The sequence below is a fragment of the Syngnathus acus genome, chromosome 1 (genome assembly GCF_901709675.1).
Source record: "Syngnathus acus chromosome 1, fSynAcu1.2, whole genome shotgun sequence".
NCBI classification, from domain to species: Eukaryota; Metazoa; Chordata; class Actinopteri; order Syngnathiformes; family Syngnathidae; genus Syngnathus; species Syngnathus acus.
In genome coordinates, this window is record NC_051087.1 from 1396100 (window position 1) to 1423410 (window position 27311).

The 27311-nt window shown below is 48.5% G+C and overlaps 5 protein-coding genes and 1 long non-coding RNA gene across 12 annotated transcripts; 5 read left to right on the top strand and 1 right to left on the bottom strand.

The window, feature by feature from the left end:
- Positions 1-566: 566 nt before the first annotated feature.
- tnip2 (TNFAIP3 interacting protein 2) lies at positions 567-3273 on the bottom strand. 2 transcript variants are annotated; one of them, XM_037259199.1, is made up of 6 exons: positions 2949-3273; positions 2259-2555; positions 2093-2179; positions 1764-2027; positions 1546-1662; positions 567-1414 (listed from the first exon to the last, which is right to left on the bottom strand). In XM_037259199.1, exons 1-6 carry the CDS (start codon positions 3240-3242, stop codon positions 1148-1150), a joined length of 1326 nt encoding a protein of 441 aa, XP_037115094.1. In that variant the 5' UTR covers positions 3243-3273; the 3' UTR covers positions 567-1147. The 2 variants fall into 2 exon arrangements, with proteins under 2 accessions (XP_037115094.1, XP_037115085.1); XM_037259190.1 differs by having other exon boundaries at positions 567-1417.
- On the top strand, positions 2480-3944 carry LOC119127297. Its single transcript, XR_005098781.1, has 2 exons — positions 2480-2588; positions 3007-3944. It is a non-coding gene; the product is annotated as an uncharacterized LOC119127297 (long non-coding RNA).
- A 440-nt stretch (positions 3945-4384) lies between these two features.
- On the top strand, positions 4385-7320 carry sart1 (spliceosome associated factor 1, recruiter of U4/U6.U5 tri-snRNP). 2 transcript variants are annotated; one of them, XM_037250887.1, is made up of 3 exons: positions 4385-4553; positions 4689-7043; positions 7077-7320. In XM_037250887.1, the coding sequence occupies exon 2, from the start codon at positions 4700-4702 to the stop codon at positions 7031-7033; it is 2334 nt and encodes a 777-aa protein (XP_037106782.1). In that variant the 5' UTR covers positions 4385-4553; positions 4689-4699; the 3' UTR covers positions 7034-7043; positions 7077-7320. The 2 variants fall into 2 exon arrangements, with proteins under 2 accessions (XP_037106782.1, XP_037106772.1); XM_037250877.1 differs by having other exon boundaries at positions 4689-7310.
- Positions 7321-7985: 665 nt separating this feature from the next.
- On the top strand, positions 7986-14402 carry LOC119122553 (oxysterol-binding protein 1-like). 3 transcript variants are annotated; one of them, XM_037250920.1, is made up of 18 exons: positions 7986-8076; positions 8659-8807; positions 8956-9164; positions 9227-9338; positions 9401-9512; positions 9571-9769; positions 9843-9945; positions 10028-10085; positions 10342-10509; positions 10578-10823; positions 11006-11126; positions 11520-11623; positions 11689-11784; positions 11857-12041; positions 12101-12330; positions 12478-12516; positions 12855-12902; positions 13287-14402. In XM_037250920.1, exons 2-18 carry the CDS (start codon positions 8668-8670, stop codon positions 13430-13432), a joined length of 2316 nt encoding a protein of 771 aa, XP_037106815.1. In that variant the 5' UTR covers positions 7986-8076; positions 8659-8667; the 3' UTR covers positions 13433-14402. The 3 variants fall into 3 exon arrangements, with proteins under 3 accessions (XP_037106815.1, XP_037106796.1, XP_037106806.1); XM_037250901.1 differs by lacking the exons at positions 12478-12516; positions 12855-12902 and adding an exon at positions 13060-13131; XM_037250911.1 differs by lacking the exons at positions 9401-9512; positions 12478-12516; positions 12855-12902 and adding an exon at positions 13060-13131 and having other exon boundaries at positions 9227-9292; positions 9620-9769.
- A 449-nt stretch (positions 14403-14851) lies between these two features.
- casp3a (caspase 3, apoptosis-related cysteine peptidase a) lies at positions 14852-17916 on the top strand. Its single transcript, XM_037259178.1, has 6 exons — positions 14852-15048; positions 15190-15314; positions 16185-16313; positions 16476-16651; positions 16799-16910; positions 17040-17916. Exons 1-6 carry the CDS (start codon positions 14987-14989, stop codon positions 17267-17269), a joined length of 834 nt encoding a protein of 277 aa, XP_037115073.1. The 5' UTR covers positions 14852-14986; the 3' UTR covers positions 17270-17916.
- A 240-nt stretch (positions 17917-18156) lies between these two features.
- Positions 18157-27306, top strand: stox2a (storkhead box 2a). Of its 3 annotated transcripts, XR_005098159.1 has the most exons (5): positions 18157-18643; positions 23437-23589; positions 23673-26184; positions 26543-27021; positions 27117-27306. XR_005098159.1 is itself a non-coding variant. In XM_037253559.1 (4 exons), the coding sequence occupies exons 1-4, from the start codon at positions 18310-18312 to the stop codon at positions 26748-26750; spliced, it is 3207 nt and encodes a 1068-aa protein (XP_037109454.1). In that variant the 5' UTR covers positions 18157-18309; the 3' UTR covers positions 26751-27306. The 3 variants fall into 3 exon arrangements, 2 of the variants coding, with proteins under 2 accessions (XP_037109454.1, XP_037109466.1); XM_037253559.1 differs by having other exon boundaries at positions 26543-27306; XM_037253571.1 differs by lacking the exon at positions 18157-18643 and adding an exon at positions 20958-22077 and having other exon boundaries at positions 26543-27306.
- Positions 27307-27311: the final 5 nt, after the last annotated feature.

A 27311-nucleotide genomic window follows, 5' to 3' on the forward strand; every position in this document is an offset into this window, starting at 1 on the left:
AGCAGGGGATGTCCGACTTCCTGCTCCGAGACTCCACCGAACTCGTGACTGATTCAAATGCAGTGTGTCATAAGTGGTACGACATACTGCTTTGTTGCCGCCCATGTCTTTGTAATGATATACTAGTCGTCTGACTGTATATGTGTGTGTGTGTGTGTGTGTGTGTGTGTGTGTGTGTGTGTGTGTCACATGACCCATTCAGGAGGCAGGCCAAGGGGTTTTCCCCACCACACGCATGTAAATGTTTGGTGACACGCTATGGGGTCGCTGACCTTTTTGAAACCGAGAGCTCCATTTTGAGATATGTATAGTCAGACGACTCTGAATTGATATTCATCTATTTTCCAATCATCACTTCTACAATGTTCCTTGGAAATCATCATGTCGCTAGATATTTTTAGAACGGGCCCGTCAATGTAAGCCACTCCGTGTTTTTGGGTGGTGGTGATCTTGCATTAGGGGCATGTGTCCATGAAATCCTGCAGCCCACAATACATTTTTTTTAAATATTTTATTATAAAAATAGACAATCACCTCAGATGGGGGGGAAAAAAAAGCACCATATCTTCCAAAATAGCATTCTTTACATACATTACAAATTAAATAAATATATTTCTATATTTGATATAAAAATCTAACAGTGTAAGAATATCGTATGGCTTTTTGTGTAGTATAATAAATCATGAATAGATTTCTAGCACCAAATGAAATTTTATAATTCAATAAGAGGAAGCTTATGCAGTCGGCATCAAAGTACGTGAATGAAGTCTCGGCCCACCGTGATATTTTTGACAAAAATCTTTTAAATTGGATGGGGTGTGTCATTTTTTTTTGCTTTACTATTTTTATTAGTTTTGGAGTTTTACGTAAAAATAGTAATACAAAAAAAACCGGCGTTTTCCGAAAACGTTAAACGCTACGTCCTTGTCATGGGAATGGCGCCGAAACAATCTTTCCATATAGAAATTGCACAAAAATGGTGAAATATAGAGATCCAAAAATATTTGCCCATTATTAACCATGTGGTGGCCTTCGACTTAACACGTGACCTGAGTCCTAAATGATTGTTGCTGATAAGGTGCAAAATAAAAGTCATTTTGTCCAGGTTGAGGTATTCCATGTAGTGCGCAAAGTGTCCCGGTTGTGCTCACAAGGTGGCGCACTCCTCGCAGTGGTTGAGGTACCGGGCAGCGTCGTCCTCGCTAAAAGTGGCCAAGCAGCGCGGGCATTGCAGATCCGACGGGGCGTCGTCATGCCGTAGCGCCGACGGCACCGTATCAGAGGGAGCCGATTGACGTTGCATGTTGACCCTTGCCCCCGCACGGTCCCCAGCGTCCCGATGGTGGCGCCGCGACGTGCGATGGCCGATGTGCACATGACACACGGGGGCCTGCCTGGTTTCCCGGCTAGCTCCCTGCTAAAGACATGGCGTAGCCGTTAGCATGTCGCGTGACACAAGATAACTGATAAATAACGATGCGAAAATAACCTCATCATAATTCTGAAATGACGGAAAATCATTTTAGATTGTTAGCTTCCGTTCACCTGTTTGTGTAGTTGCTGTTTCAAGTGACAAATTTGCTCCTTGAGATCTTGAATCCGTCCCTGCGCTCGCTCCCGGTCGGCCCGCTCCGACTTGAAATCCTCCGTGTAGATGAGTACCTAAAGAATCAATCCAAGTTAAACAAGGAATGTTTTCTGTGTATAAATAAGAACATATTTTAAACAAAAATGCTTCTATGGAAGGGTGAGGTAGCACCGACCTGCTGTTCCAGTGTCTGGATGCGTTCCCGGTCTTTCTTGCTGGCTTCCTTGGCTTCTCCTCGCAGCCTGGTGCACTCGCTCAGTTTGTCCTTCAGCAAGCCGTTGAGTCGGCAGATCTCTTGACGGAGCACGGCGGCGCTAGCCGAGGCTAGCGAAGGAACTAGCGGTGTCCCCGTCATGCTCTTGAGGCGCTGGCACAGTCCTCGGATGTAGTCCTCCCTGCTGGAGTCGTACTTCTGCCACTGCGAGTTCAGACCTTGGACCTGCGGCCACACGTCAGTTGGACGGTGTTTCGCTCTGAAGTGTTTTGACGGGTTTTTATTCTTACGTAGGCAACACGCTGCTTCAGCTGCTGATTCTCCTGCTCAAGTTGTCGGGTTTGGGAGTTCCTACATCTGTCCGGCGTCTCAGGCGGCTGTATGGAAATAAGGGATGGAATTTATAGAGCAATTGTTTCTTGTCATTACTGTTGGCAAACTATAGGGGGCGCCCACCTGCGTTGCAGCTTGGTCGCCCGCTTGCGCCTCCTCGCCCGCCTTGCTCTTCTCCAGCTTGGCCATCAGCTGGCGGCACACCTTGACGGTGGCACCCAGCTGGCCCCGCAGCTGATCGGCCTCCTCGGCCAGCGACGTGCACAACACGGCCCTGGTGGCCTCGGTCGAGCGCAGCCTCTGCAGCTCCAGCTCCTTTTCGAGCTCCCCGTTCAATTCCTCGCAGCTCTTTGCGCCACACTTGACGTTCTCCAGCTCCTCATCTTTCTGACGTAGTTGCTCGCTCAGCCTCTGGATCTCCTGGAAAGAGCACTTGTGATCACTATGTAGCCGGTGAGTCCGTTTATTTTAAAAAACATCTTTGAGAGAAAAAAAGCAAGATTGCTTGCATTGTGAAAAATTGCATTGAAATCAAAGTACAGATTTTTTTCTCTCGCCATTTTTAACCATTCAAACTTTTGGGTTCACATTTTAGTTGGAATTATGAAATTATTCTAATTGACAAGATTGCCTGAAACTATTGCCTGCTTAGAGATCAATGAAAATGTTATTTTGACAATCATGACCCTCCAAAGTTCTCCAGCGACCCAGTTCGGGAACCCAAGCCACAATTTGAAAAACCCTGCGTCAGTCATACTAAACCCGTAAAAAAACTAAATCAATAGCATCAATGAAGAAAAGCTAAATGTATACCTCTTCTTTTCTGACCATTTTCAAATCCGTCTCCATGCTCTTCTGCTTCATCTTGTAGATTTCTTTGCACAAACTCTCCAGCAGTGACTTGGACGGCCCGACCACCAGCGTCTGCTTGTCGCCCACCGCCATGCAAATCCTTTCGTGGCCGGCCAGCCTCAACTTGAGCTCGGCTATGATGTTGTCCTTGATCGCCAGCTGCTTTGCGAGGAGCTCCATCTCCTGTCGGCTCTCGTGGTACAGCGTGTTGAGCGTGCTGTAGCTCCGTGTCTTGTCAGCGTCGGCTGGGTCCATTTTTTTTCCCCTTGGCTTTGGTTAAGTTTTACTAAGCCACCATTTGACGGTTTCCCGAGCCGTGTTTCCCTTCGAATTGAGCCGAGGAAGGCGCACTGTTGATAGGGCGGTGCGGCTTCACGCTGTCGACGATAATATAACCGAGCGGGGGATTTCCTGGGGAAGTTCCCTTGGAATTTTGGAGATTCGTCAAAGTGAGCACTGTGTACCCTTGCAGACTCACCGTCTCCAAGCGACATGATGAGACAAATTGTCAATTTGTTCTGTTTGATTTCTTTAAATGACCCCCCGAAAAGAAATATCAGATAATCGTGAAAAATCGAAGTGCTGGTGGCGCGTTCAATGACTGTGGGAAGTCCATCGATTTCAAATCGAATTAAATGAACCTCCGACGAATTGAATATGAATGATTGTGTAGATGTTTATAAAATGACTCAAATACCTGCGCTGATGTTGACTCATGGGTGTTTGGCAACGATTTGGACTAGAACATTGCAAATCGCCGTATGCCAACGTAGTTTACAGGGTGTCTACACTTACCCGTAAACGCGGCATCACAACGAATTCCCCTGCAGTTCCGACAAATACAACCTGTTTTTGTATTGTCCTTCAATGCATCATGTTGATAAACACGGGTTTGCTATTCAAGAGCTGCAGAGAATCAGACAAAATTCCAATTTACTGGTACATGAACAAAAAAAATATGAAATGGTGTTTTAAAATGATGGAAATGTCCGTCTTAACGGTTCCCCACATGTCTGGCAACACCGTACCGATGAATTTCCCTGTTGTGTTTTATTCTGATTTCATTCATTTGGTGATTTAAAAAGTATTTTCCTCACCTGTACACGAAAAAAAAAAAAAAAACTCGTATAAATCAGGTTTCAGTTGATCTGAATTGGCAAATAAGTAAACACTAAACTTCAATAAATGTATGAAAACAAAAATAATTGAATTATTTCATGCAAAATGTACAATATTGTACATTACACCCAATTGAACTGCACTCAACAAATGTAATCTTCTCGAAATGTACCTCATGTGATGAATTAAACAAAGGTTTCGTCATTCTTTTTGACGCGTACCTGCTGCAATAATCCGCCTGACCTGTAGATGGCAGTCAAATAACTTTACACAACCGGAAAAGACTTTTTCAACGGAAAGTGTCGTCCGCATTTCGTTGCCCGAGTGGTCGGAGCCGAGGCGAAAACTCAAAGTTGGACATAAACGATTCCTTAGCTCACTTATCTTGATACTGCTTTGCATAACGTCGACCACAGGGGCGGGGATTCCCTTTTCTCCGCTTGCTGAGTGAGTACAAATGTTTAATTGGGGCAAATCGTCTATGCTAGCCTGTTAGCAACTCGAAGCTAGCGTCATTTTGCCATCGCTTGTTTACAGCCGAGATACCCTAAACGAGTTTTTGTTCCTAACTTGTCCTCACAGAGGAAATAACAATGGGCTCATCCAAGAAACATAAGGAAAAGAGTCGCGACAGGGAAGCCGAGGACCGCCGTCGCGAACACAAGAAACACCGCCGTAAGGAGCGCGACAGAGACGCATCGGACCGAGATGGTGCTCGGGAGAAAGAGAGACGAAAGCGATCCGCGTCCAGAGACAGGAGCGGACGCGACAGCCGCAGCAAAAACGAGAGGAGCGGCGGGGAGCCACGCATCAAGAAGGAGAAAATTGATAAGGCGTACGAGGAGGGAAACGGTGAGGTGCAAGCTCAGTCCGCCAGTGGAGATGCATCTCTTAGCATTGACGAGACCAACAAGCTCCGAGCCAAGCTGGGCCTGAAACCGCTCGAGATGAATGACACCAAGAAGGAACTTGGCACCAAAGAGGAGCCACTTGTGGCGGAGACCATCAACCCTGCGCTCATCCAAAAGCAGAAAGACATGAAGGAGAAGCTGGCTGCCATGAAGGAGAAGCGCCTGCTGAACCAGAAGCTTGGTAAAGTCAAGACCCTGGCTGAGGACGACTGGCTGGAGGACACCGCCGCTTGGGTGGAGAAGAACCGCCTGGCGGCAAAGGAGAAAGAGATGGCGGAGAAGAGAGCCAAACTCCTGGAGGAGATGGATCAGGAGTTTGGCGTGAGCAGCCTGGTGGAGGAGGAGTTTGGACAAAGACGGAAAAACAGCGCGTACACAGCGCGGGACCTGAAGGGTCTTAAAGTGCAGCACAAAGTGGACTCCTTCGGCGAGGGCCAGACGGTCATCCTCACGCTACAAGACAAAGGCGTGCTGGAGGAGAAGGAGGACGTGCTGGAGAACGTTGGGCTGGTGGACAAGGAGAAGGCGGACAAGAATGTGGAGCTGAAGAAGAAGAAGCCCGACTACAAGCCTTACGAGGAGGACGAGAGCGTGGACGACATGGTGACGTTCAAGTCGCGCACGGTGCTGTCCAAGTACGACGAGGAGATTGATGGGGAGAAAAAGAAAAGCTTCCGTTTGCAAACGGGCGGCGTGGCCGACGGCGAGCGGGAGCGAGAGCTGCAGGCCATGCGGGAGACGCTCCGCAGCCAGGCGCAGTCGTTGGAGATGCCCTCGCTCATGATTGCGTCCGAGTACTACTCTCCTCAGGAGATGGTGGGATTCAAAAAGACCAAGCGGCGCGTGAAGAAAATCCGGAAGAAGGAGAAGACGACGGTGGCGGACCTTTTGCTCCTGGACGAGTCGCGCAAGACGGACTTTGGCTCCAGGACGCGCGGGCGTGGACGCAAAGGGGAATACCAAGAGGAGGCAGAGAACGACGGCAGCTGGCCACACGAGATAGCGGCGACAACGGTGGTGACGGATCTGTCGGACGACATCCGCACGGCGGAAATGGACATCAGCGACGACGAGGACTTCACGCCGCCCGAGCCCAGCGTCTTTGAGGAGGACGAGGCCGAGCAGGAGTTGCAGAAGCAGCTGGAGAAGCAGAGGAAGCTGCGGCAGAAGCGGCTCCTCAAGGACTCCGGCGAGAAGATCGCCGAGCGGGTGAAGCGGCTCTCTAAAGACGACAGCGTCGACGACGCCGAGAAGCGCAGCAACATTGTCTTCAACGCCACCTCCGAGTTCTGCCGGACCTTGGGGGACATTCCCACCTACGGCCTGTCGGGCAACCGCGAGGACCAAGAGGACATGATGGACTTTGAGCAAGAGGAGGAGAGGGAAGGGGCCGGCGACTCCAACTCGGACGCCGAGGACAACGTGGGCTGGAGCAGCGTCAACCTGGACGAGGAGCAGAAGCACCCCGACTTCGCCACGGCCTCCGCCACCATCCTGGACGAAGAGCCCATCGTCAACTCGGGCCTGGCCGCCGCCTTGCACCTGTGCAAGAACAAAGGACTGTTGGAGACGGAGATGCAAAAAGTGGCCCGCGTCAAAGCCACCAAGGGCGCCCTGCCCAACGACAACTACTGCATCGAGGACAAGATGGGCTTCGACGACAAGTACAGCCGGCGCGAGGAGTACCGCGGCTTCACGCAGGACTTCAAGGACAAGGACGGCTACAAACCCGACGTCAAGATCGAGTACGTGGACGAGTCGGGCCGCAAGCTGACGCCCAAGGAGGCCTTCCGGCAGCTGTCGCACAGGTTCCACGGCAAGGGCTCGGGCAAGATGAAAACGGAGCGCCGCATGAAGAAGCTGGAGGAGGAGGCGCTGCTAAAGAAGATGAGCAGCAGTGACACGCCGCTGGGCACGGTGGCGCTGCTTCAGGAGAAGCAGAAGTCGCAGAAAACACCCTACATCGTGCTCAGCGGAAGCGGCAAGAGCATGAACGCCAACACCATCACCAAATAGATAGTCGTTGATTTTTTTTTTTTTCCCCCTCCACACACACCTAGTACTTGTGTTTTACAGTCATTGCTACAGATCTAAAATGGTTGTAGGTGTGCTAGTTAGTCAATAAAATGTAGACAATGATTGTTTTTTCCTTCTTTATTTCTTGGTCACATACATGCTACTTCAAATTGAACTGAACTTCAACTGTTGTAAAGAGCTTTGGAAATTATTTCGAGACAATGTTTAAAAATCCTTGGACTGACACCCTTTCAACAATAAATGAATGCAAACAGTTTTTTTTTTTTTTAGATTCCTTAAAAAGATATTTGCCAGCAAATTTTACTTTTGCCAATTTTCTGACATGCAAAAAATACCTGGAACTGAATCATATATATGTCTTATTAAAATCCATGAATAGAAGTTGCAGCTTTGGTATGCAATAGTGTCGACATGACATCCCTGCACACGTTTGGTGAAAGAAAATGGATTTTACGGTAAGTAAAATAGCGTTGACATAAAAATGTTTGTAGAAAATGTTCTGCATGTAGTGAGTGTTGATATAAATAATCTAAACTGACATTTTGGACGTGTCCTCGTGGCATTCGATTGACCTTTGCATTATGAAAATGAAATTTTCAGTTTGATTTTTTTTCGTTACTAGTTAGTGGTTGGTACACACCGTCCGTTCGCAAATAACTTTAATGTTTCATTATTTTAAATATATAATGTTATGATTGTTGAATATTATACGTCATCTGTGGGCGGAACCAAAGTTCGGATAGTTGACATTTCTTAACCGCAAAACCTGTCAACAATGTTTGCCAAAAAAATTATATATATCTGCCGCATGATAAGCTGGCATATAAATAACACTCCACATTACATCATTTAAAATAGAACGTAATTGTTTACAATTTGTGTCATTTTGGAAAGGTGGCTGTTCTCGTCTGACGTGTTCGGCCGGAATGGATGACCACTTCCGGTCTAGCTAGCAAGCTTAGCGTGGCGGCGAGAGTTTAAGGAGATTTCCATGCCTTGAATTGGCTTCCTGCTCTTTTCAGGTAACTGGTTATTGCTCCACGCTACAAAACAGCTCTAGTTACAATATTAGATTATGTCGCCTGCCAAGTTGTTTTCATTAAAATGGAGTAAAAAAAAAAAGTTTCCGGTGAAAAGACGTTAGCTCGCCACCGGCAACTGGCTGCCCTCAGCTGACAGCTCGCAAACAAACACACGCGCAACTGTGTGTTATAAGTTAAGTACTCGACAGTTGCTTGAGTGTTAAAACAAATGGAATACGATCAATGTCGCTTTGAATGTCAATTTGTTCAACCAATGATGACGAGAGGAGCTTATGTTGACTTGTGTGTTCTCACAGGACGTCATATGTTGCGTATTAGTCACTTTATTACATTTTCCTCTCAACATTTTTTATTGAATGAAATCTCATCAATTAAAGTTAAGATTTCAAATGTAGAGATCCAGGTCAGTGTTAGGTGTTTCAAGTTTTTCTATGCGTTTATTTTGACGTGTCTTGGTAAGCCATGTTCTTGCTTGCCCGTCCGTCTTCATTCCTTGGTCCCGCCCATTATTTTTAAGTATAAACCTCACCTACTTTTGGTCTGTTTATTTTCTCCCTCCAGGCTGCTGTGATGTCATCTTCAGAGTCCAAGCCCCCCACTCCAACCCAGGGAGACTCGTACAAGGGCTGGCTCTTCAAGTGGACCAACTACATCAAAGGTTACCAGAGACGCTGGTTCGTCCTTAACAACGGGCTGCTCTCATATTACCGGTAGGAATCCAAATGTCAGATGCCATCACCTTGAAATGAGACATTTAAATGTCACCAAAATAGTTCAACGAATGTCATCGTGCTACACCGAAAATATTTGATTTCCTCTTAAATCCGATGATGAGATCAACAAGGATCTCGTTCGCAGGAGCCAAGCCGAGATGGGCCACACGTGCCGCGGCACCATCAACCTGGCCACGGCTAACATCGTTGTGGAGGACTCGTGCAGCTTCGTCATCTCCAACGGGGGCGCGCAGACGTACCACCTGAAGGCCAGCTCGGAGGTGGAGCGCCAGCGCTGGATTACCGCCCTGGAGCTGGCCAAAACAAAAGCCTTTCCCTCGCCGGATCTATCCGGTGAGCTCAAATTTCCCATTTCACGTTCCGCCTCCCTGACCCTCCATCGTCGTCGTCCGCAGACGAGTCGGGCAGCATGGAAATTCAGTCGACCCTGCGCACGCTCAACGGCAAAGTGGAGGACCTCAACACCTGCAACGATCTTATCGTCAAGCACGGATCAGCCCTGCAAAGGTAGGAACCCGAGATCCTCAGCCAACCTGAGGATTGACAACTTTTTTTTTCCCTCCAAATAGATCTTTGTCAGAACTGGAGGGCATTCACGCCGCAGCGGACATGAGCGAGAAGATCAGACAAGTCACCGAGAGGGCCACGCTCTTCCGAATCACTTCCAACGCAATGATCAACGTAAGTTCCGGCCGGCCGACGGTGAATCCGTGACGCGGCTGACGGCCCGCTTGCGTAGGCGTGCCGAGACTTCCTGGCCGTGGCTCAGAACCACAGCAAGCGCTGGCAGAAGTCTTTTCAGCTGGAGAGGGCGCAGAGGATCCGCTTGGAGGAGATGCTGGAGCAGCTGGCCAAGCAGCACAACCACCTGGAGCGAGCTTTCAGGGGAGCCACCGTGCTGCCGCCGTCGCACGACGACATGGACGGAGGAAGCAAAGGTTCAAATTCTTCACGGCGAAAATAAAAGCCGGCCGGCATGAGGTGTGATCCTCCGTCCGTACTTTGTTTCAGGCGGATTGTCGGGAAAGGGGGACGCCAGCGACGAGGATGACGACAACGAGTTTTTTGATGCCATGGAGTTCATCACCGTTCCCGCGGACCCCAAATATCACAGGTCACTTGTACCTCCACCGAGACTTCAGCGCTGCTCGATGAATTTTTTCTTTCTTTCTTTATTTCTTTATTTTGCTCTGCAGGAGATCTAGCAGCAACGCAAGCAGGCTGAGCAACGAGACCAGCGCGGACGACCTGTCGGTAAAGTTGTCTTCGTATACGTTGACGTAACGTCCGCATGACACGCTCTTGTTACCACGGCGATAGGGGCAGAGGTAGGGTGTTGCGACTAGCGAGAAGAGAGGAAGGCAAGCGAGCGGAATATGAAGACAGAAAGACAGACATTTTCACTCGCTCAGGCAGTATTTCATCATCAAGCTCCCAAATGAGACCGAAGCCCATTCCATCACTCCGAGCGAGCTCCTCTGTCCTGATCTTCGTTTTCCTCCTGATTCAGTTTGACGAGCTGTCGCTGGCGTCCAGCCCGGAGTCCCCGCCGCCTCTGAAGCCGGAACTGGTCAAGCGACGGCGGACGTGCATCCCGGAGAAGCCCAACTACTACCTCAACCTGTGGAGCATCATGAAAAACTGCATCGGCAAGGAGCTCTCCAAGATACCAATGCCCGTGAGAAGGCCCGCCTCCCATCCGAGCCCGACGCGGTAACGCCAACGTCGTGTCTCCCCGCCCTCAAGGTGAATTTCAACGAGCCGCTGTCCATGCTGCAACGCCTGTCCGAGGATCTGGAGTACTACGAGCTGCTGGACAAGGCGGCCAAGTGTTCGAGCTCGCTGGAGCAGATGTGCTACGTGGCCGCCTTCACCGTGTCGTCCTACTCCACCACCGTCCAGCGCACCGGCAAGCCCTTCAACCCTCTGCTGGGGGAAACCTTCGAGCTGGATCGCCTGCCAGAGTGCGGCTACCGCTCTCTTTGCGAGCAGGTCCGACTTGCTTGTAAACTTCCAAAATTAGGAGATCTGACTTGCCAAGAGCGTCTCAATTTGGAATTTGTATTTTTCATTCATATCGTGTCATAGTCATTCCCCAACGCAAGGAAGTATGTTTCTCTCGAATGCTCTGATTTGACGGAGACGTGATTCCGTCCAATTGTTGGCGCCCTCAGGTGAGCCACCACCCGCCCGCAGCGGCCCACCACGCCTTCTCCGAGAAAGGCTGGACGCTCCGACAGGAAATCACCTTAGCCAGCAAGTTCCGAGGAAAATATTTGTCCATCATCCCCTTAGGTGAGTCAACCTTTTTATGCAGTTCACATTTCCAAGCAAACACGACGCAGCGCTTTTTAATTTTTTTTTTAAATTTATTTAATAATAGGGCTCTGACTTGGACATCCACTTTTGATTTTCATATTATGTATTATTTGTGCCCTCTCTGCATCCATTACAACCTGGTGATCCTGAAAGGGGGATCCTTCCATCTGTGGTCCCTTCTCAAGGTTTCTCATTTTCCCCGGGCAGGGGTTTTGAGTTTTTCCTTGCCCTTTTGGGAGCTTAAGATCAGGGGATGCTTTGAGAATAATTGTCAATTTTTGTCTATGTGAAGCCCTTTGAGACTGCTTGTGATTTAGGGCTATACAAATAAACTTGACTTGACTTGATTATTATTTTTGTCTTGGTCAGGCTCTATCCAGTGCATCTTTGCCAAGAGCGGCAACCATTACTCTTGGAAGAAAGTGACCACCACCGTGCACAATATTATCGTGGGCAAGTTATGGATCGATCAGGTATGATGATGACCTGTCAGAATGTAGTCAGAACTTTTTGAACACATTTTTTTCCCCCCTTCCAGTCAGGGGAGATCGATGTGGTCAACCACAAGACGGGCGATCGCTGCCACTTGAAGTTCACTCCCTACAGTTACTTCTCCAGAGATGTGCCAAGAAAGGTGACTCGTCCATTCTCTATTTACGATCTCTGCCGAGAACGCTATCGAGATGTCTTGTTTCTGCGCGGGCAGGTGACGGGCGTGGTGACGGACAAAGACGGCAAGGCGCATTACGTGCTGTCGGGCACGTGGGATGAGAAGATGGAGTTCTCCAGGATCATGCAGAGCAGCAAGAGCGAAAACGGCGCCGAGGGCAAGCAGAGAACCGTCTACCAGACTCTCAAAGCCAAGGAGATATGGAGGAAGAACCCTCTGCCGTATGTTACGCTGCCGGAGCAAATAGTTGCAGATGGCCTGAGATGTTTTCTTTCTGCAGAGAGGGAGCAGAGAGCATGCACTTCTTCTCCACGCTGGCGCTGACGCTCAACGAACCCGAGGAAGACGTGGCGCCCACCGACAGCCGGCGGCGGCCCGACCAGCGTCTCATGGAAGAGGGTCGCTGGGACGAGGCCAACGCCGAGAAGCAGAGGCTGGAGGAGAAGCAGCGGACGGCTCGTCGGGAAAGAGAGCGGGAGGTCGTCAAGGCGGCCAACACGCCAGACGAAGGTAAGAAGCCGGCTTGACACGTGGCGCGATGCATGGATAACTTTAGCTTATGATCAGGGCTAAAACAAACTCAGCCAAAGTCGGCACATTTATCTCCGTGTTGTCTCTCTTTGTCTCCTCTTTGCATGTTTGTGTCCCAACACTAAGCTTCCTCTCAGGATTCAAACAGTGACTCGCCTTTGAAAAGCAAGTACTCATTGTCATGATAGCTCAAATGTGGTACAAGGGCACCCCCTAGTGGTCCTCTGTGCGTGGTGTATGTAGCATGTAAAGTAATCTATGTTTTTGTCATCATTTTACGGTTTAACAATTCAAATGTGCAATCTTAGTAGTTTTGTGTCTTTCTAGGCAGCTTAACTGTGGAGCGACTCGATCGATAATCATGACAATCGATAGTTCGAGGCGGCCGTCTGGCACTCTTTCCAAGATAGTGATGTCATTTTCTAGCTAGCTAGCTAATAAGTTTCATGGCTTGTGTGTGTTGCGTGTTGTCATTCCTCACCTTAGTCTTATTTGCGTTCTAGCCGAAGCGGATGAGATCGGAACGGAAGCCAGTGAGATTTCGGACGAAAGCAAGTATCACCACGTAGCCTCGTAGCGTACATTCGTATTAGAAGGGATGTGTGGTGTCACATTTTTAATGAAGATCACCGTAGCGTAGTCGTGTAATAGTCAAGTGACAGACTGCTGATGATTTGACAAACCATGTTTGTGTGTGCTGACGTTCAGCTGACACGGAGGACGCTCCTAACCTTCACACTGCTTCTCCTCCTCCTCCTCTTCTTCTTCCTCCTGTCACATGCAAGTAGCTCCCTAACGTTCTTATTCAACTGTACATATTCTGAAACATAAAGAGAATTACACATCAGGTATTTAAAAGGGCCATTTGCTTAAGCCCGAAGGCTTAACGCTAACACACAATGCAAGTGATGGCGTTCCTCTTGCTCTTTCCTCAGCCGTCCATCCAGACAGCTACCAATCGCTGTGGTTCGAGAAGGTCGACGACCCCACGTCGGGAGAGACCATGCACGTCTACAAGGGCGGCTACTGGGAGACCAAGGACGGGGGCGGCGGCTGGGACGTTTGCCCCGACATCTTCTGACCATAGGCTCTGGTGGAAAAGGTTACATTAAAAAAACGAAAGAATTAAATCAGAATTTTGTTCAAATTTACAATATTCGGTGGCTCATTTTCAATTCAAACATTGTAAGTCAAACAAAGATAAAATACTTGAGGCTGCAAACAATTTTTTTCTTCTGCACTTTGTACAATTTTTGCTTCCCTACAGACTGAAGGACTGCAGTGGATGAGATCATTCCTTGGTTTCCACTTTTAAAGTGTGCTTAACTTCTGTCATCAAATACTGAGTGACATTTTTACATGCTGTAGTATATCTTTCTCTCCCCCCCCCCTCGCAAACTGTGGTGCCTTGACATACGAGTTTGATATATTCCACATCAATACTCGTAACTCACATACAGCCATGTAGACACAAGCAAAAAAAAAAGTACTACAATTGTAAGATGCTGTAATATTAGTCCTTTCTCATAAAGGACTCATGAGTGTTGTTATATTATCTGTCTACATGTGTTGTTGGAAAAAAAACGTGACTTTTGTTGCTAACAGTTAGCATGTCAATGACATTTTCCATTATATGTTAGCATTAGTGTCGCGGGACGTTACTGAGGCGGTTAATTTATAGACACTGTTATTCTCTTGTTTTATGTTTCGTGTAGACTTCAAGTGGGCGTGGCGTCAAAGAACTTTAATCCTTGCGTGAGGAATTGTTGGTTGTTTGCTAAAGGGCTGCTTTGTTTGAGTTGAGTCACCTGCCACTCGTATCTCAAGGTGTCACTGCCCCTTTCTCCCAAGCTTCATGGTTCACAATCATGTTCGGAATCTGGGTTTGTAATTTTGTCTGTTACTTCTGCACCAAAAATGTACATGAGTGTATGTAAAGACAAGTTTAGCAGAATACATTGTTCCTGGTGGTTTTAAGATATCGGTGATCTGCACTCCATTTCGGTTTTTGAGAACATTCAGAGCTTTATTGTTGTGTTATTTTACAGGGTGAAAAAGAGATGTGTAGTGTTGCCATTTTCAAAGAAAAAGTTGGAATCTTCCAAGCTTTTTGGGACATCGGTTTTGAGAGAAAATTTGCATTTTTTTTAAGTAGGAACATTAATTTTGGTGTGCATTGCAATGACAAAAAAAATTAATTAATGCGTCATTTTATTAGAAAATATAATGGGTGAAAAATTACATTTTACAAGAATAAAATTGTTATAAGAAAAATTTGTTTTTAAGTATCTTTTTATGTAAGAAAAAAATAAAAGAAACGTTTTGGATTCTGGATAAGCAGATGATGCATGGATGGATATTTTTACAAATTTAATTGATCATTATTTACATCGATTTTAGCGCTTTTTTCCGGCCAGAGTTTCACCGCTCGCACGGCAAGCGCGTTCTGTAAAACAAGCGCCCCAAGTGGCGTGACGTCACAGTCTTTTGTTTACTCGCCCGGTGTCGATTGCTAGCAGTTAAAGTCGCAGCTCTCTGGCTCCTTTCCAGCCTTCCTCCTTATCGCCGGCCGTGGACTTTTTTGCAAATTCATAACGTGTGATGCGAATAACGTTTCAATATTAAACGTGTAAATATGTCGGCTCACGGACCTGTGGGAGTTGACTGCACGGACGCGAGAAGAGGCGACGGACAAGCGTGAGTTGAAATCATTTATTAGCCACCTAGCAACCGCTCGTTGTCGCCGCTGACAAAGAAAACACCCGTTGCCCACATTGTGTCATTTTTTGTAAAATCATTTTGATTTAACAAGTTATGTGTCTGTTCTTCGGGTACCAGATCTGAGAGTTCCACGGATGTGGATGCCCGCAAGGCTCAGGCACACAGCCACAGATACAGCCTCGCGTTCCCCTCCATTGGACAATGTATCATCATCAACAACAAGAACTTTGACAGGAGGACCGGTTCGTGTCATGTACAATATTATGTTGACAACAAGACGTTCAGAGCTCCTGTAAAGGCAGGGCCGAGTGAAAATAAATATATATATATTTTTTTTATGGGGCTTAGTCATAGTATTGTAAAAATAGAGGAGCAGGTTTTGGAGGGAATACCGTTTTTCCCATGTATAATGCGCCCCCATGTATAATACGCACCCTAAAAATGGCATGTTGATGCTGGAAAAAAAGCCTGTACCCATGTATAATACGCACCCAAATTTTGACTCCTACTTAAGTCCGTAAACGTAAAATTATTTCAGAAAAAAGATCATCTTTGGGAACAACCGGATGTTATTCTGCCGGTCAGTATCACTGCGCATGCGCTAGCAAACTCGATAGCGAAGAAATGTTTCGGATTTGTGTAGGGTACATTGTGACAGCAAACGAGCAGGTGATCGAGCAAGCGTCTGATACGAGAGCATTGTGTTCGTATGGAGCGTGTTTGAAGTGAACAGCAGAGAAGAAAGCGCATCCGTAATGGCGGCCTCCGTATGATATCCGAATAAAAAAAAAAAAAAAGTACCCATGTATAATGCGCACGCCAGATTTTAGGACAATAAATTAGTTAAATTTTGCGCATTATACATGGAAAAAACGGTAAATGAAGGCTTAAAAGAGAATTTTACAAGATATCTCAACAAACATTTCATATTGAGCTGTGAATTTAGATGTCAACAATGCAGCTGTTAGTTTTGGAAATTGTCATGTCAGACATCTGGCAGGAAGTGCACGTAACCACAAATGTGCGTCACATGACAAGTTCCTCTTTTGGGAATTTGATGGAAATTAAAAAAGGGAGTCTCTTTAATTCCAAAGTTATTTTTGTTGTCGCAGGTATGAATCAACGCAACGGCACCGACGTGGACGCAGCCAACGCCATGAAAGCGTTTGCCAAGTTGGGTTACAAGTGCAAAATCTACAATGACCAGACGGTGACGCAAATGAAACAGGTGTTAACTGCAGGTGAGCACTCCAAATCTCCCATTGCAATACAAACACTCGTCTTACATCATAAAACATAACACATTGAAATCTTTCACATTTGAAATTCTAAATTCTGTTGAGCTCATTTTATTCACCTTTGACATTTTTTGCTTCCAATTTATCGACTATTTTTCCGCCCAGCGTCCAAGGACGATCACAGCGGCTGTGCATCATTGGTGTGCGTGTTGCTGAGTCACGGCGACGAAGGCGTCTTCTTCGGCACCGACGGCTCCATCGAGCTAAAATACCTCACCTCGCTTTTCCGCGGGGATCGCTGCAAGACGCTGGTGGGCAAGCCCAAACTCTTCTTCATTCAGGTACCTGTGTAATGATTGAAAGATTTTTTTTCATAACTTTTGGAGCAATTTCTGATATATTGGTAGACAAAAACGTTTATGTACATTGGACAAGAAACAAAGAAAAAAGTTGTCTTGTAAACAAACAGAATGGATTTTGTGATGAAGGCGTGCAGGGGCACCGAGCTGGACGCCGGCATCGAAGCGGACAGCGCCGATGACGGCACCGCCAGGATCCCCGTCGAGGCAGACTTCCTCTACGCCTACTCCACTGCGCCAGGTCTCGCTGCATGTCTTTTTCTCTGAAACCTTTTCTTGTCATTATTGTAAAGTTGTAAATGAATGAGAACAAATGTCATCATAATAAGTCCACAGCATACATATATTTATTTCTTCATCATGTGTGCAGGCTACTACTCGTGGAGGAATACCATGACAGGCTCGTGGTTCATCCAATCGCTGTGCGAGATGCTGACCGAGCACGGCCGCTCGCTGGAGCTCCTGCACGTCCTGACCCGTGTCAACCGCAAGGTGGCGCTGGAGTTCGAGTCAATCTCCACCGCGCCGGGCTTTGACGCCAAGAAGCAGATCCCGTGCATCGTGTCCATGCTGACCAAGGAGCTGTACTTTGCGCCCTGACCCACACTGGTTCTTTTTCCAATTCTTTTGGGTTTACACGTATTTCACCGGAGTTCGTAGGCATTATTTAGTCATATTTGTCTTCAGCATTTCATGAGGAAAGGTCACGTGATGGGGATTTTGATGTTTGTTTGCTGTTTACACAATTCAGGTAGACGTGAAGCCGCTAGTGAGACATAAGCTGGGAAAATGGAAATATAAACTTGAAATCCCTTTTTTTTTTCATTATCACTTTTTACAATCGCATTACTTATAAATTATATAAATTTAAAAGGACATTTCAAAATAACCAAGTCAAATTTATTTCAAGATGGAAAGCAAAGAGATAAAATAAACATAGGAAAAATAAGAAACCTTGAGAAGGTTGACCAGGTTGCGATGGATGCTGAGTGGGCAACAATTAACTCGTGTGGCTGAATGTTAAATAAGAGTATGCATGAGAGTCCAAAAAGTTCAAATCAATCCTGAATTTGAAACGTTTTCAGTAAATATGATACAAATGTTCCGATTGACTTCATTCCAGTTTTTTTTTTTTGTAATGGATTTGGATTGACAATCTTGTGACACAATTTGGTGCGGTTTTTTTTTTTTTAAATTGTGACGCAAGAGTTAGGTGTTGATGTCAAAATAAAACTCAATTTGAGAAATACTGTCTTACGTTTCTGTCATTCCTACAGGCGAGTGTTGAGATTTTTCATTTGTAAAAGATTGCTTAAAGGTATTATAAACAAGTTGTCTTTGAAATATGGTACGAATTAAGATGGTTTCAACCTTAGATATTCAAATATCGTTGTTTTTCTCGCCTTTTCGCATAGCAATATAGAAGTCTCCGAGTATACCTTGAACGCAACACTCTCCCCAAACTTGCCCGCTCCAAACTTGACCCCAAAAGCACCAACGGCGTCACACGCTGCTTATCGGTTGGTCGTTATTTTCGACCTAAATATTCTCCACAAATTCCCTTTTTTTATTTTTATTGTCTTTAGTTTTGACAGAATGAAGCTGTTTCGAAGCCGGGTTTGTGACCGTGAACTTTGGTGATGGAGGAGAAGGTGCTCGGGATCGCCCCGCACTCGCTGGCCGTGGTGTTGTCGAGGTTGAGCGGCCACCGTGAGGACGAGACGTCGGTCACGCCACCGGTGCCAGCAGCAGTGGCGGCCGGGTACCAGGTGTTCGCGGACTTCAAGGCCACCAACATGCAACATTTCTGGAACCAGGCGCTCACCCGGGCCCTGGCTGAGGTCTTCTTTCTGGGCTGGTTGGACGAGCACGTGCTGCTGATCCGCGGCCGCGAAGATCACCTGCAAGTGCTGCGGAATGGATGGACAAGAAGGACCCTGAAGGCTCCGCCGGGTTTCCACATCACCTCCTTAGGTGGGTCCAGTCCTCCATTTTGTTCATTTAATTACACTCTACCCATTAACACTAGGTAACAAATAACTTCAATATGCGTCATTATTCAGTATTTGGCACCACAGCGGTTGTTCGTATCTAAAAAAATGTTCGTAAGTCGGAACCTTTTTTTTTTTCGGGAAACTTCCTTACATTAATATCGTAAACTTGAGCTAAATATCATGAATGAATAATTCCAGTTTTCCATAGCCAAAAAGGAGCAATCCTAATTTTTTTCTGGACAGAGCAACAAATGAAAAATAGGCAGAGGTTTCCCACAGTCTGCAAACAAACAAACAAAAAGTTCACCATTATTCAGCAAAATGACAATTTATTCATTCGTTCATCTCAAGTAAGAAAAAATAATTTAGTTGCTGCTCGCAAAACTGATGCCTTGTGTGACATCATCCAGTTTTCTTTTATGAGTTATCGATGGGCTCTTAATGATGCTTGCTTCTGGACACAACATACATTTCGGTGTCGTCCAAAGGTGAACGTTTGCGCTCGAGTAGTTGTCTGTGTGGAGACTGGAGCAAAACACCGATAAGCACAGGAATGTTTGTCTTGTAGCTAATAGCTCACTTGCCGTACAAACTACACACCACGGCCAGACTGAGAGAAAAAAACAGCCCTATGTGATGATTTTATCCTTGAAGAGTAATTAATATCGAGGTTGGGCCAAATATCGATGCAAAATCGTATTACATTGTTTCGGAGTGGGTGAGTACCAGGTATTGATATTATTCACATCTTTTTGTCATTGTGTTAAATGAAATTTGATGTATCAATATATTGATGGTGTTTGATTGATTATAAGTTTTGATACAATCGGCAAAGTTGGTTCTCTATCGATTATGTTACAAGTCATGTTTCGTGTATCGTCATTTCCATTGAAAAGCTAGCTGGGTTGATAGAAAAGTATCGTCTTGCTGTATTGATGTGGCTTTGCGGTTCCCACCCCTACTTTAAAGCAGTGGACAAAGGTTGTGTGTTTTCCGTCAAAGGGTTTTTAGCAGCGAGCGTTAAATCCCATTAGTTGGGGGTCTTGGTATCCGTTGGATACACAATTGGGGGAGCAGGAAGGAAAAGCATTTTTTTTTTTTTGTATCCTGAAAAGTGCTGTCTGGAAGGAAAGGGAGCGTCCCGCCACAGAATGACGGGAAACGGCAGGAATTTGTTTTTGACTCGTTTTCCATCGATAGATGAAGTTTACACGAGGCGTCTTAAAAGTTCCACTAGAGGGCAGAAATGACTCAGGCTAGTAAAGAAGTTACAGGCCCAACCAAACTGTCCCTCGAGTGACCCGACTTGAGTTTTATTTATTTTTTTGGGTGGAAGTAAACTCAACTCAACACACTTCGCAATTAGTTTGACAAATAGTAAGCAATTCATTTAAAAAAAAAAAGGCTTGCAGCTGCTTTATGAAGTTTCCTGTCAAACTAAACACAAAACAAAGGCCTTGCTAGCTTAATGCTAATGCTAAGTAGCTTCTATGTTGTGATTTATTAACCCTTCAAGCAACCAAATGGTTCTGTAACAACATGACCAATTCAAATTGTCAGTGTGCCTAATCTACGTGCTTTTTGAAACTATTACACTAAACGAAAACAGTTTTTTTTATAAAAACATCAGACACGTGAACCTCGAGAACAAAGTGTAAACATCAAAACCGTAGTCTTTTTTATTTTTTTCTAACCATCGCGGACATTACCTCTACCGAACCGACCGGATTTGAACCCAGAACCACCGCGGCAAGACTGCCGACCACTTGTTCACCGTGCTGCATATGCTTACCTATGAACTGAATACCAATGAAGCCAAATCAATAAAAAGTCACATGACGTATGACATCTTCCCCATCTTCTATTGTGAGCAACTGCCACTTTAAGGTGGGGTGGGGGGGTCTTGTGTGTGTGTGTGGGGGGCTCTGGTGGTGCTCGGCGAGGTAACAGCTATGAGCTCATCGGCTTGCGTCGTCATGGCAACAAAGGCTGTTGCAGCACTACTGAGGAATAAAATGGCTGGCGTACTAGTTCACCCCCCTTCCCTTTTCCTCCTCATCTTTTCTCTTCTTTAGTATCAGTGAACTGGAGCAGATTGGTTGTGACACCACAAGATGACCCCCCCCCCCCCCATGTCATTTTGTGTGCACCCCTTCTTTTAACAAAAAGTCACCAAGGTGAGGATGCAGTCAGCTGACTTCATCTGAGCTGTGATTTTATTTTTTTAATGTGGACCCCCCCCCACACACACCTCGCATCCAGACGCATGCTCACGCACACACTTTCTCTCTCTCTCTCATACACACACACACCCTTCCTGGAGGTGCTGGGAGCAGCTGCAGCATTAGCGGCGGGAAGAGAAGCCGTTGACTGGAGTTTGCCCCCCCCCCACCACCTCCACCCGCCCTCCCCGACCGACTCTCTCACACACAAGCGCCCCCCTCCCTCCCTCCCCTCCACCCACCCCTGCGTTAATGAATGGATGCTACGGCTAACGGATCGCCGCCGCCGCCGCCATCGAGGCTGGATGTCTATTCTTGACTTGATTTCTTTCTTCTTCCTATGCTCTCCTGTTTTGGCTTGTTTTTGTTGTCTCCCTCCCTCCCCGCCCTTCACTCGTGTTTGTCAAGGGTGGAGAGAAAAAACAGAAGGACGACGGGGGTGTCTGTGCGTGCGTGCGTGCGTGCGTGCGTGTGTGTGGCGGCGGCGCTCGACGGGGATAAAGATGGAGGTGAACGTGGCGTCCCCGCCGCTCGGCGTACTACCGTTGGGCTGAATGCAGGAGCTTTGATTTGGATACATTTTTTTTTGCCGCCTTTCCGGACAACGCTGAGCTATTGTCAGGCCTCGATGGGAAAGGAACAATCCTGAAAACGACATCCACCCCCCTCCCGCCCCCTCCACCCTTTCTCTTTTGATTATATTTACCCCATTTCACCTCCTTCCTACCTTCCCTCAACACCCCCACCTCCCCTCCCCCGCATCGGAGCGTAATGTGCCCCCCCGCGCATGCAAATGGTGGCCGGGTGATGCCTCCCGGGAGGGAGCCCGCCACGAGCCGCCGCCGCTGCCTCCACCGCCGCGTCGCTGTTCGTCAATGAGACGCACGCCACTTCTTCCTGCCATGTCCAGTGGGCCATCGCTCTAGCGGGACGCTCGCTACCCCATGAGGGGGAGGCGCTGAGCCCCTGAGGTTGGTCCACCTCCCCCCTGCCCCCCCCTCTTCACCACCCCTCACCCCCCCCCCCCCACCTCCCCTAAAAAAAAAAAACAAGGGGGTCACGATGAAGAAGAACCGCAACGTGCGGCGGGCCTGGGCCGGCTCGGAGAAAGACATCCGTGTGCAGAAGCAGCACCTTCCTCCACCTCCTCCTCCCCATTTCTCGCCGTCCCCGCCGAGTTTTCGGGCATCAGGTGAGTGCGTCACCTCAAAACCCCCCGGAAAGGATCCACCCATGGATGACCATTCACCTCACTACACTCCAAAAACAAGAAACAATATTGCGTCACCAAAACAACAGGACGTTTTCACTTAGCTTGAAATAGTGGAGTACCAACTCTGTGCTCTAATGTTTGGGCTTTAAAAAAAAAAAAAAAGGAGGAATGAAATGAGAAAGATTTGCCAATTTGATTTTTTTTCCCAATTTATCGATTAATCGACCAGCAAATAAATCGACATTGATGAAGTGTTCGGAGACCTTGTTTATTGTAAAATTTGCCAAGTAGCAGAATTTCAGCCTCTTAACAATTGTTCTCCAATTTTTGTAGTCTATGAAAGAAGAATGAAAAAGAATCCTGGTATGTTTTTTTTCGAACAAAACATTCGCAAACATTTATTACTTTGTTTTGGAAGATTCTCTGATATGTCCCAAACCAATGACTAAAAAAATAATCAGTTTGCGTATTTTCTGTATTGTCAATTCGAATTACTTTACTGTTTTTGAAAGTCGTCACGGATATTTAAAAATATGCAATTCATTGAATTTTTAAAAAAAAATGTTAATGATTGAAATTGTTCTCAACATGCGTAGCAGCACCTGCACTCTTTCACTTCTGGCTGTTTTCCTCTGCACTACTTTTGTTTCGGTTTTTTTGCCCCAGTGACTGGGACACTTTCGAACCACTCATAAGATTCATTCATCTCATTCATCCCATCATTGTCATGGTTGAAAAAGTCGCCGCACCCATTTTGAACCTATTTTCAACCTTTTTATTCACGTGCTATGATGTAATCAATTGTGTAACTAGTGTAGAGTTTATATTTGTAGTTGTTTTACTATTTGTCTTGGCGCTATGAAAGAAAATTGTTTTAGAAGAAGGAATATAGTGGCGGAAAAAATCGTCTTGACTAAAAAAGATCCCAAAAGCTGGCAATGTTCAACTCCAAATTGTGCACGCCAGCTATGTTGGGTGACATGAAGCCATGACGTCATAGCGTCGCTCCACTGACCGGCCGGCGCTACGGAAAGGAGCTTACGCTTACGGCGGGGACCGTGAGCTCGCTACGAGTGACATCACGGCAAAGCCTGCTCACTTCGACAAAGGCGACAGCACGTGGCGCGCGAGTACTCGTTGTCGACGGTTGCCGCAGCAGCTAGCACACAAACAGGAAGACGAGCGAGCGAGGGAGGGAGGGAGGGAGAGAGAAACGGAGAGAGGACGAGGTGGAGCTAGAGTCGTTTGACCATTACGTCATAGCTTCTCTCTCTCACTCACCCAGCCATGCTTTTCTTTTCTTTTCTCTCTCGCTGGCTGTCTCTGGCTCACTGGCAGGTGACGTGTCGCCCATCAGCATGTCGCCCATCAGCCAGTCACAGTTCATCCCGCTGGGCGAGATCCTGTGCCTGGCCATCTCGGCCATGAACGCCGCCCACAAGCCCGTCAGCCAGGAGGCTCTGGTGGAGCACCTCACCGCCAGCTTCCCAGGTAAGCGGCGGCGGCAGCGGCGGGCGGGTACGACCGACGGGCCGACCGGGCAGAATCCCAATCCATTTCTCTTTCCATCCAAGGCGTGCCCACACCCAGCGTGGAGGTTCTGCGACACACCCTGAACATGCTGGTGCGAGAAAGAAAGATCTACCCGACTCCAGAGGGCTACTTCATCGTCACACCCCAAACCTACTTCATCACGCCGTCCCTCATCCGAAGCAACAACAAGTGGTACCACCTGGACGACCGGCTGCAGGAGCGACAAGCGACGCCGCTGGCGCCGCCGCAACCTCAGCAGTGTACTTCGCCCAAGTCGGGGAACGTCACGCCGTCGGCGCCCGCTTGCCCGTCGGAGAAGCCCTCCCGGAAGAATCACAGCGACTCGTACAATTCCCGACGCGACGAGCCGCCGCCGCCGAGGCTTCAGAGTAAGACGCCGAAGGAGCAGCAGAGTAAGACCCCCAAGGACCACGGCCAAGCTCCGGCGAGCAAGGAGCAGCGAGGAGAACCGCCGTCCTACCCCTACCCGCCCCCCCTCACGTCCCCCCCTGTCCAGAAAGATCCGGCAGACAAGAGCAAAAGCGTGACGTCCTTCCCGTACAAAACGGACACCCTGACCAAAAAGAAAGAGGCCAGCGGAAGCGGCGAGAAACAATCCAAGCGCTTCGGCCTGCGCCTCTTCCGCCTGAGCTTCAAGAAGGACAAGATGAGGCAGCTGGCCACTTTCTCGGCGCAGTTCCCGCCGGAGGAGTGGCCGTTGCGCGACGAGGAGGTCCCCGCCGCGCCCATCCCCCGCGAGATCGAGATGGAGATCATCCGGCGTATCAACCCCGACCTGACGGTGGAGAACGTGGCCCGCCACACGGCCGTGATGAAGCGGCTGGAGGAGGAGCGGACGCAGAAACACAAGGCGGGCTCGTCGGCGCAGCACAGCGCCCGCAGCCGACGGGGCCGCGGCCACCGGCGGGTCCCGCACGGTAAGTCTCGCTCGCACAGCAAGCCGAGGACTTCCCGAGGGGAGCCTTCCGAGGGTTCCAACTGGGATCTTCTTTTCATGGAAAGGGATTACCGCTTCTTCAGCCACTCGCTGGTCCGCTCCCCTCGGGAGGCCATGTACACCCTGGAGCGGCGGCGTAGCGGCGGCGGCGGCGCCGCCACGTACCTCGTCCACAGCAACCCCAACATCACAGAGTCCTCCTGCCCCGTCACGCCCGAGTGGGACGTGTCCGGGGAGCTGGCCAAGAGGAGGACGGAGATGCCCTTCCCCGAGCCCTCCCGGGGCACCTGCCAGTCTAGGGTGCAGAGGAGTCACAGTCACAATCAGGAGCGCAAGTCGCGCCACGACCGCTCGGACCAGGCCAAGGAGCGCTCGCGCTCCATGGACAATTCCCTTAAAGGGCCGTCGCTCGGCCCGCCCGAAGACTTTGAGGCCGGAGCGGACGAGCGGGGCGGCGTTGGCGGCGGCGGCGGCGCCCACTACTACACGGACGACGGCACCCTGCGCGCCTCGCAGAAGTCGGCCCACTACTCAAGGATCATGTTCTCTGCTGCTAAGTTCCACTCGGATTTCAATGTGCCTGATTTGGGGAAAGGGAGCGCGGACGAGTTGAGGCTCCGCAGTAGCGCCGAGAGGAACAAGAGCAGAGACAGTCTGCCGTCCTACAACGAGCTCATGGGACTTTCTCCCAAGCCCTCGGCGGACGAATACTTCCAGTGCAATACGTCAAACGAAACAATCCTAACTGCCCCCTCGCCTCAGGCAAAATCAGAATATGACACGTTAACCTCATCGGGAGGACGCCGAAAGGGCTCTCCGGCAGACCGCCAAACGCCTCGCCTCACTTCTCCGCACAAGGTGGAGTACAAGGAGGACTTGTCGGCGGCCAAGGGTCAAAACGGCGGCGGCGGATCGCTGCGACTGACGCCGAGCCAGACGCCGGAGCCGGCGCAGAGCGCCCGCCTGACGCCGCACCAACACAACGTGGACCCCGGCGGGGGCGGCGGTGCCATCAAGAGGAAGGAGATCTTCAGCAAGGACACCTTGTTCAAACCCCCCCCACACAATGCCTTGTCCGCGGGCTACGCGGACAGCAGCTACACCAAGTCTGGCACATTGCGGAAAGCCTCGCACGCCAAATCAACAGAGGCCCTCGACAATCCTGAGCCCCAGCAGCCTTCCAATTCCGCCTCGGCCTCGCCCGCCATGTTGCAGGCCTGCCTCGAGCCAACCGTCCCGCCCGCCTCCTTCGACTACTACAACGTCTCGGACGACGAGGATGACGAGGAGGCGGAGGAGGACTCGCACAAAGAGTTGGCCAAGGCGGAGGACGGCAAGGACCATCGGGAAGCGGGCGGTAACGGCGGCGGCACCGTTGTGGGCGGTGGCGGCGGTGGCGCCGGGGAGGGAACCATCAAGTGGCTCCTGCAGCGGGAGAAGGAGCACGATCTGCAGCGCAAACTGGAGAGCAATCTAACCTTGCTCAGCCCCAAGGAGACGGAGAACGGCAGCAGTCAGAAGTCGGCCCACTCGGCGCGCTTGGACAGCATGGACAGTAGCAGCGTCACCGTGGACAGCGGATTCAACTCGCCCAGGTACGCTCGCTCGGCTGCTTGATTCGTCAAATCATTCATTACATCGACAACAGACCCATGATCAAATTTATCGCTTCATATTTGAATAATTTAGTTTAAAGACCTTTTTTTTTTTTCTTCTAAATTTAGACTGTGTGAATGCTGCTGGATACTTTTTCCGCATTTGTTTGCTAGCTAGCTAGCTAATGTGCTTTATTTATATACTGTGGCTCATTTCATACATGAGAAGTTTGAATTTGAAAAAGCCAGGTGGACTTTTTTTGTAGCCATTCTACGGTTGGTTCCTGATATGCTGCGTCGACTCTTCTTCATCGCTTGATGTTTTGCTTTTTTCATCCCGTCTCTCTTTCTGGCGCAGGACGCGCGAGAGCCTGGCGTCCAACACGTCCAGCATCGTGGAGAGCAATAGGCGGCAGAACCCGGCGCTGAGCCCCGGGCACCACGTGGGCCCGGGCGGCGCGGGACTGCCCTTCAGCTTCCGCGCCATCCCCGAGCCGCCCGCTCCGTCGCAGCCCGACAAACTGCAGAAGCCCGCCAACTGCCTGGCCTCCATCACCAGCGTGTAGAAGCCAGGGGACGACTTTTTTTTTTTTTTTTTTTTTTTGCTTTTCCTTATTTTTTTTCTTCTGGTATCTCACACATTCACACACCTTGGGACTCCGGAGAATCTTACTGGGACTGTTACAAACAAACAAACAAAAAACAGGCATGGCTTCTAGAGACTGTTCCCACAGCTTCAACAAGAACTTGACTGCAAAAAAAAAAAAAAAAAAATCATAAGGAAAGGCCAGAAGACTTCACAGAAGACTTTTTGCTGACTTATCTGGAGATTTACCGGTATGGGAAAGTAGTAGAGTATAGGATTCAAGTAACATTTGGAAGCTTTTTCTATCACCTCATGTCCAATTCAGTGTTCTTCTTCCCGAACAAAGGCTCAACGGATCAGCACAATGTGGAGACCACCACAAGAAGAAGAAGAAGGAGGGATAAGGAAAGATAATACCGACATAAATCAGCTCTGGTTTGTGTGGCGCGATGCAAATGATGTAATGTATACTCCATACTTTTGATATCCTAATTATTATAACGGTGGTATTAAAGATGCTATGTGACCAAAAAGCAGGTTT

Coding starts and splice junctions, on each gene's coding strand:
- stox2a (XM_037253559.1), top strand. CDS start 18,310: ATGGAGGAGAAGGTGCTCGGGATCGCCCCGCACTCGCTGGCCGTGGTG. Junction 18,644..23,436: donor TTTCCACATCACCTCCTTAG/GTGGGTCCAGTC, acceptor GCTCACTGGCAG/GTGACGTGTCGCCCATCAGC. Junction 23,590..23,672: donor CCTCACCGCCAGCTTCCCAG/GTAAGCGGCGGC, acceptor TTTCCATCCAAG/GCGTGCCCACACCCAGCGTG.
- sart1 (XM_037250887.1), top strand. CDS start 4,700: ATGGGCTCATCCAAGAAACATAAGGAAAAGAGTCGCGACAGGGAAGCC.
- LOC119122553 (XM_037250920.1), top strand. CDS start 8,668: ATGTCATCTTCAGAGTCCAAGCCCCCCACTCCAACCCAGGGAGACTCG. Junction 9,770..9,842: donor CATGGACGGAGGAAGCAAAG/GTTCAAATTCTT, acceptor ACTTTGTTTCAG/GCGGATTGTCGGGAAAGGGG. Junction 12,042..12,100: donor TGGAGGAAGAACCCTCTGCC/GTATGTTACGCT, acceptor TTCTTTCTGCAG/AGAGGGAGCAGAGAGCATGC.
- tnip2 (XM_037259190.1), bottom strand. CDS start 3,242: ATGGACCCAGCCGACGCTGACAAGACACGGAGCTACAGCACGCTCAAC. Junction 2,180..2,258: donor GCGACCAAGCTGCAACGCAG/GTGGGCGCCCCC, acceptor ATTTCCATACAG/CCGCCTGAGACGCCGGACAG. Junction 1,418..1,545: donor AACAGCAACTACACAAACAG/GTGAACGGAAGC, acceptor CCATGTCTTTAG/CAGGGAGCTAGCCGGGAAAC.
- casp3a (XM_037259178.1), top strand. CDS start 14,987: ATGTCGGCTCACGGACCTGTGGGAGTTGACTGCACGGACGCGAGAAGA. Junction 15,049..15,189: donor AGAAGAGGCGACGGACAAGC/GTGAGTTGAAAT, acceptor TTCGGGTACCAG/ATCTGAGAGTTCCACGGATG. Junction 15,315..16,184: donor GAACTTTGACAGGAGGACCG/GTTCGTGTCATG, acceptor TTGTTGTCGCAG/GTATGAATCAACGCAACGGC.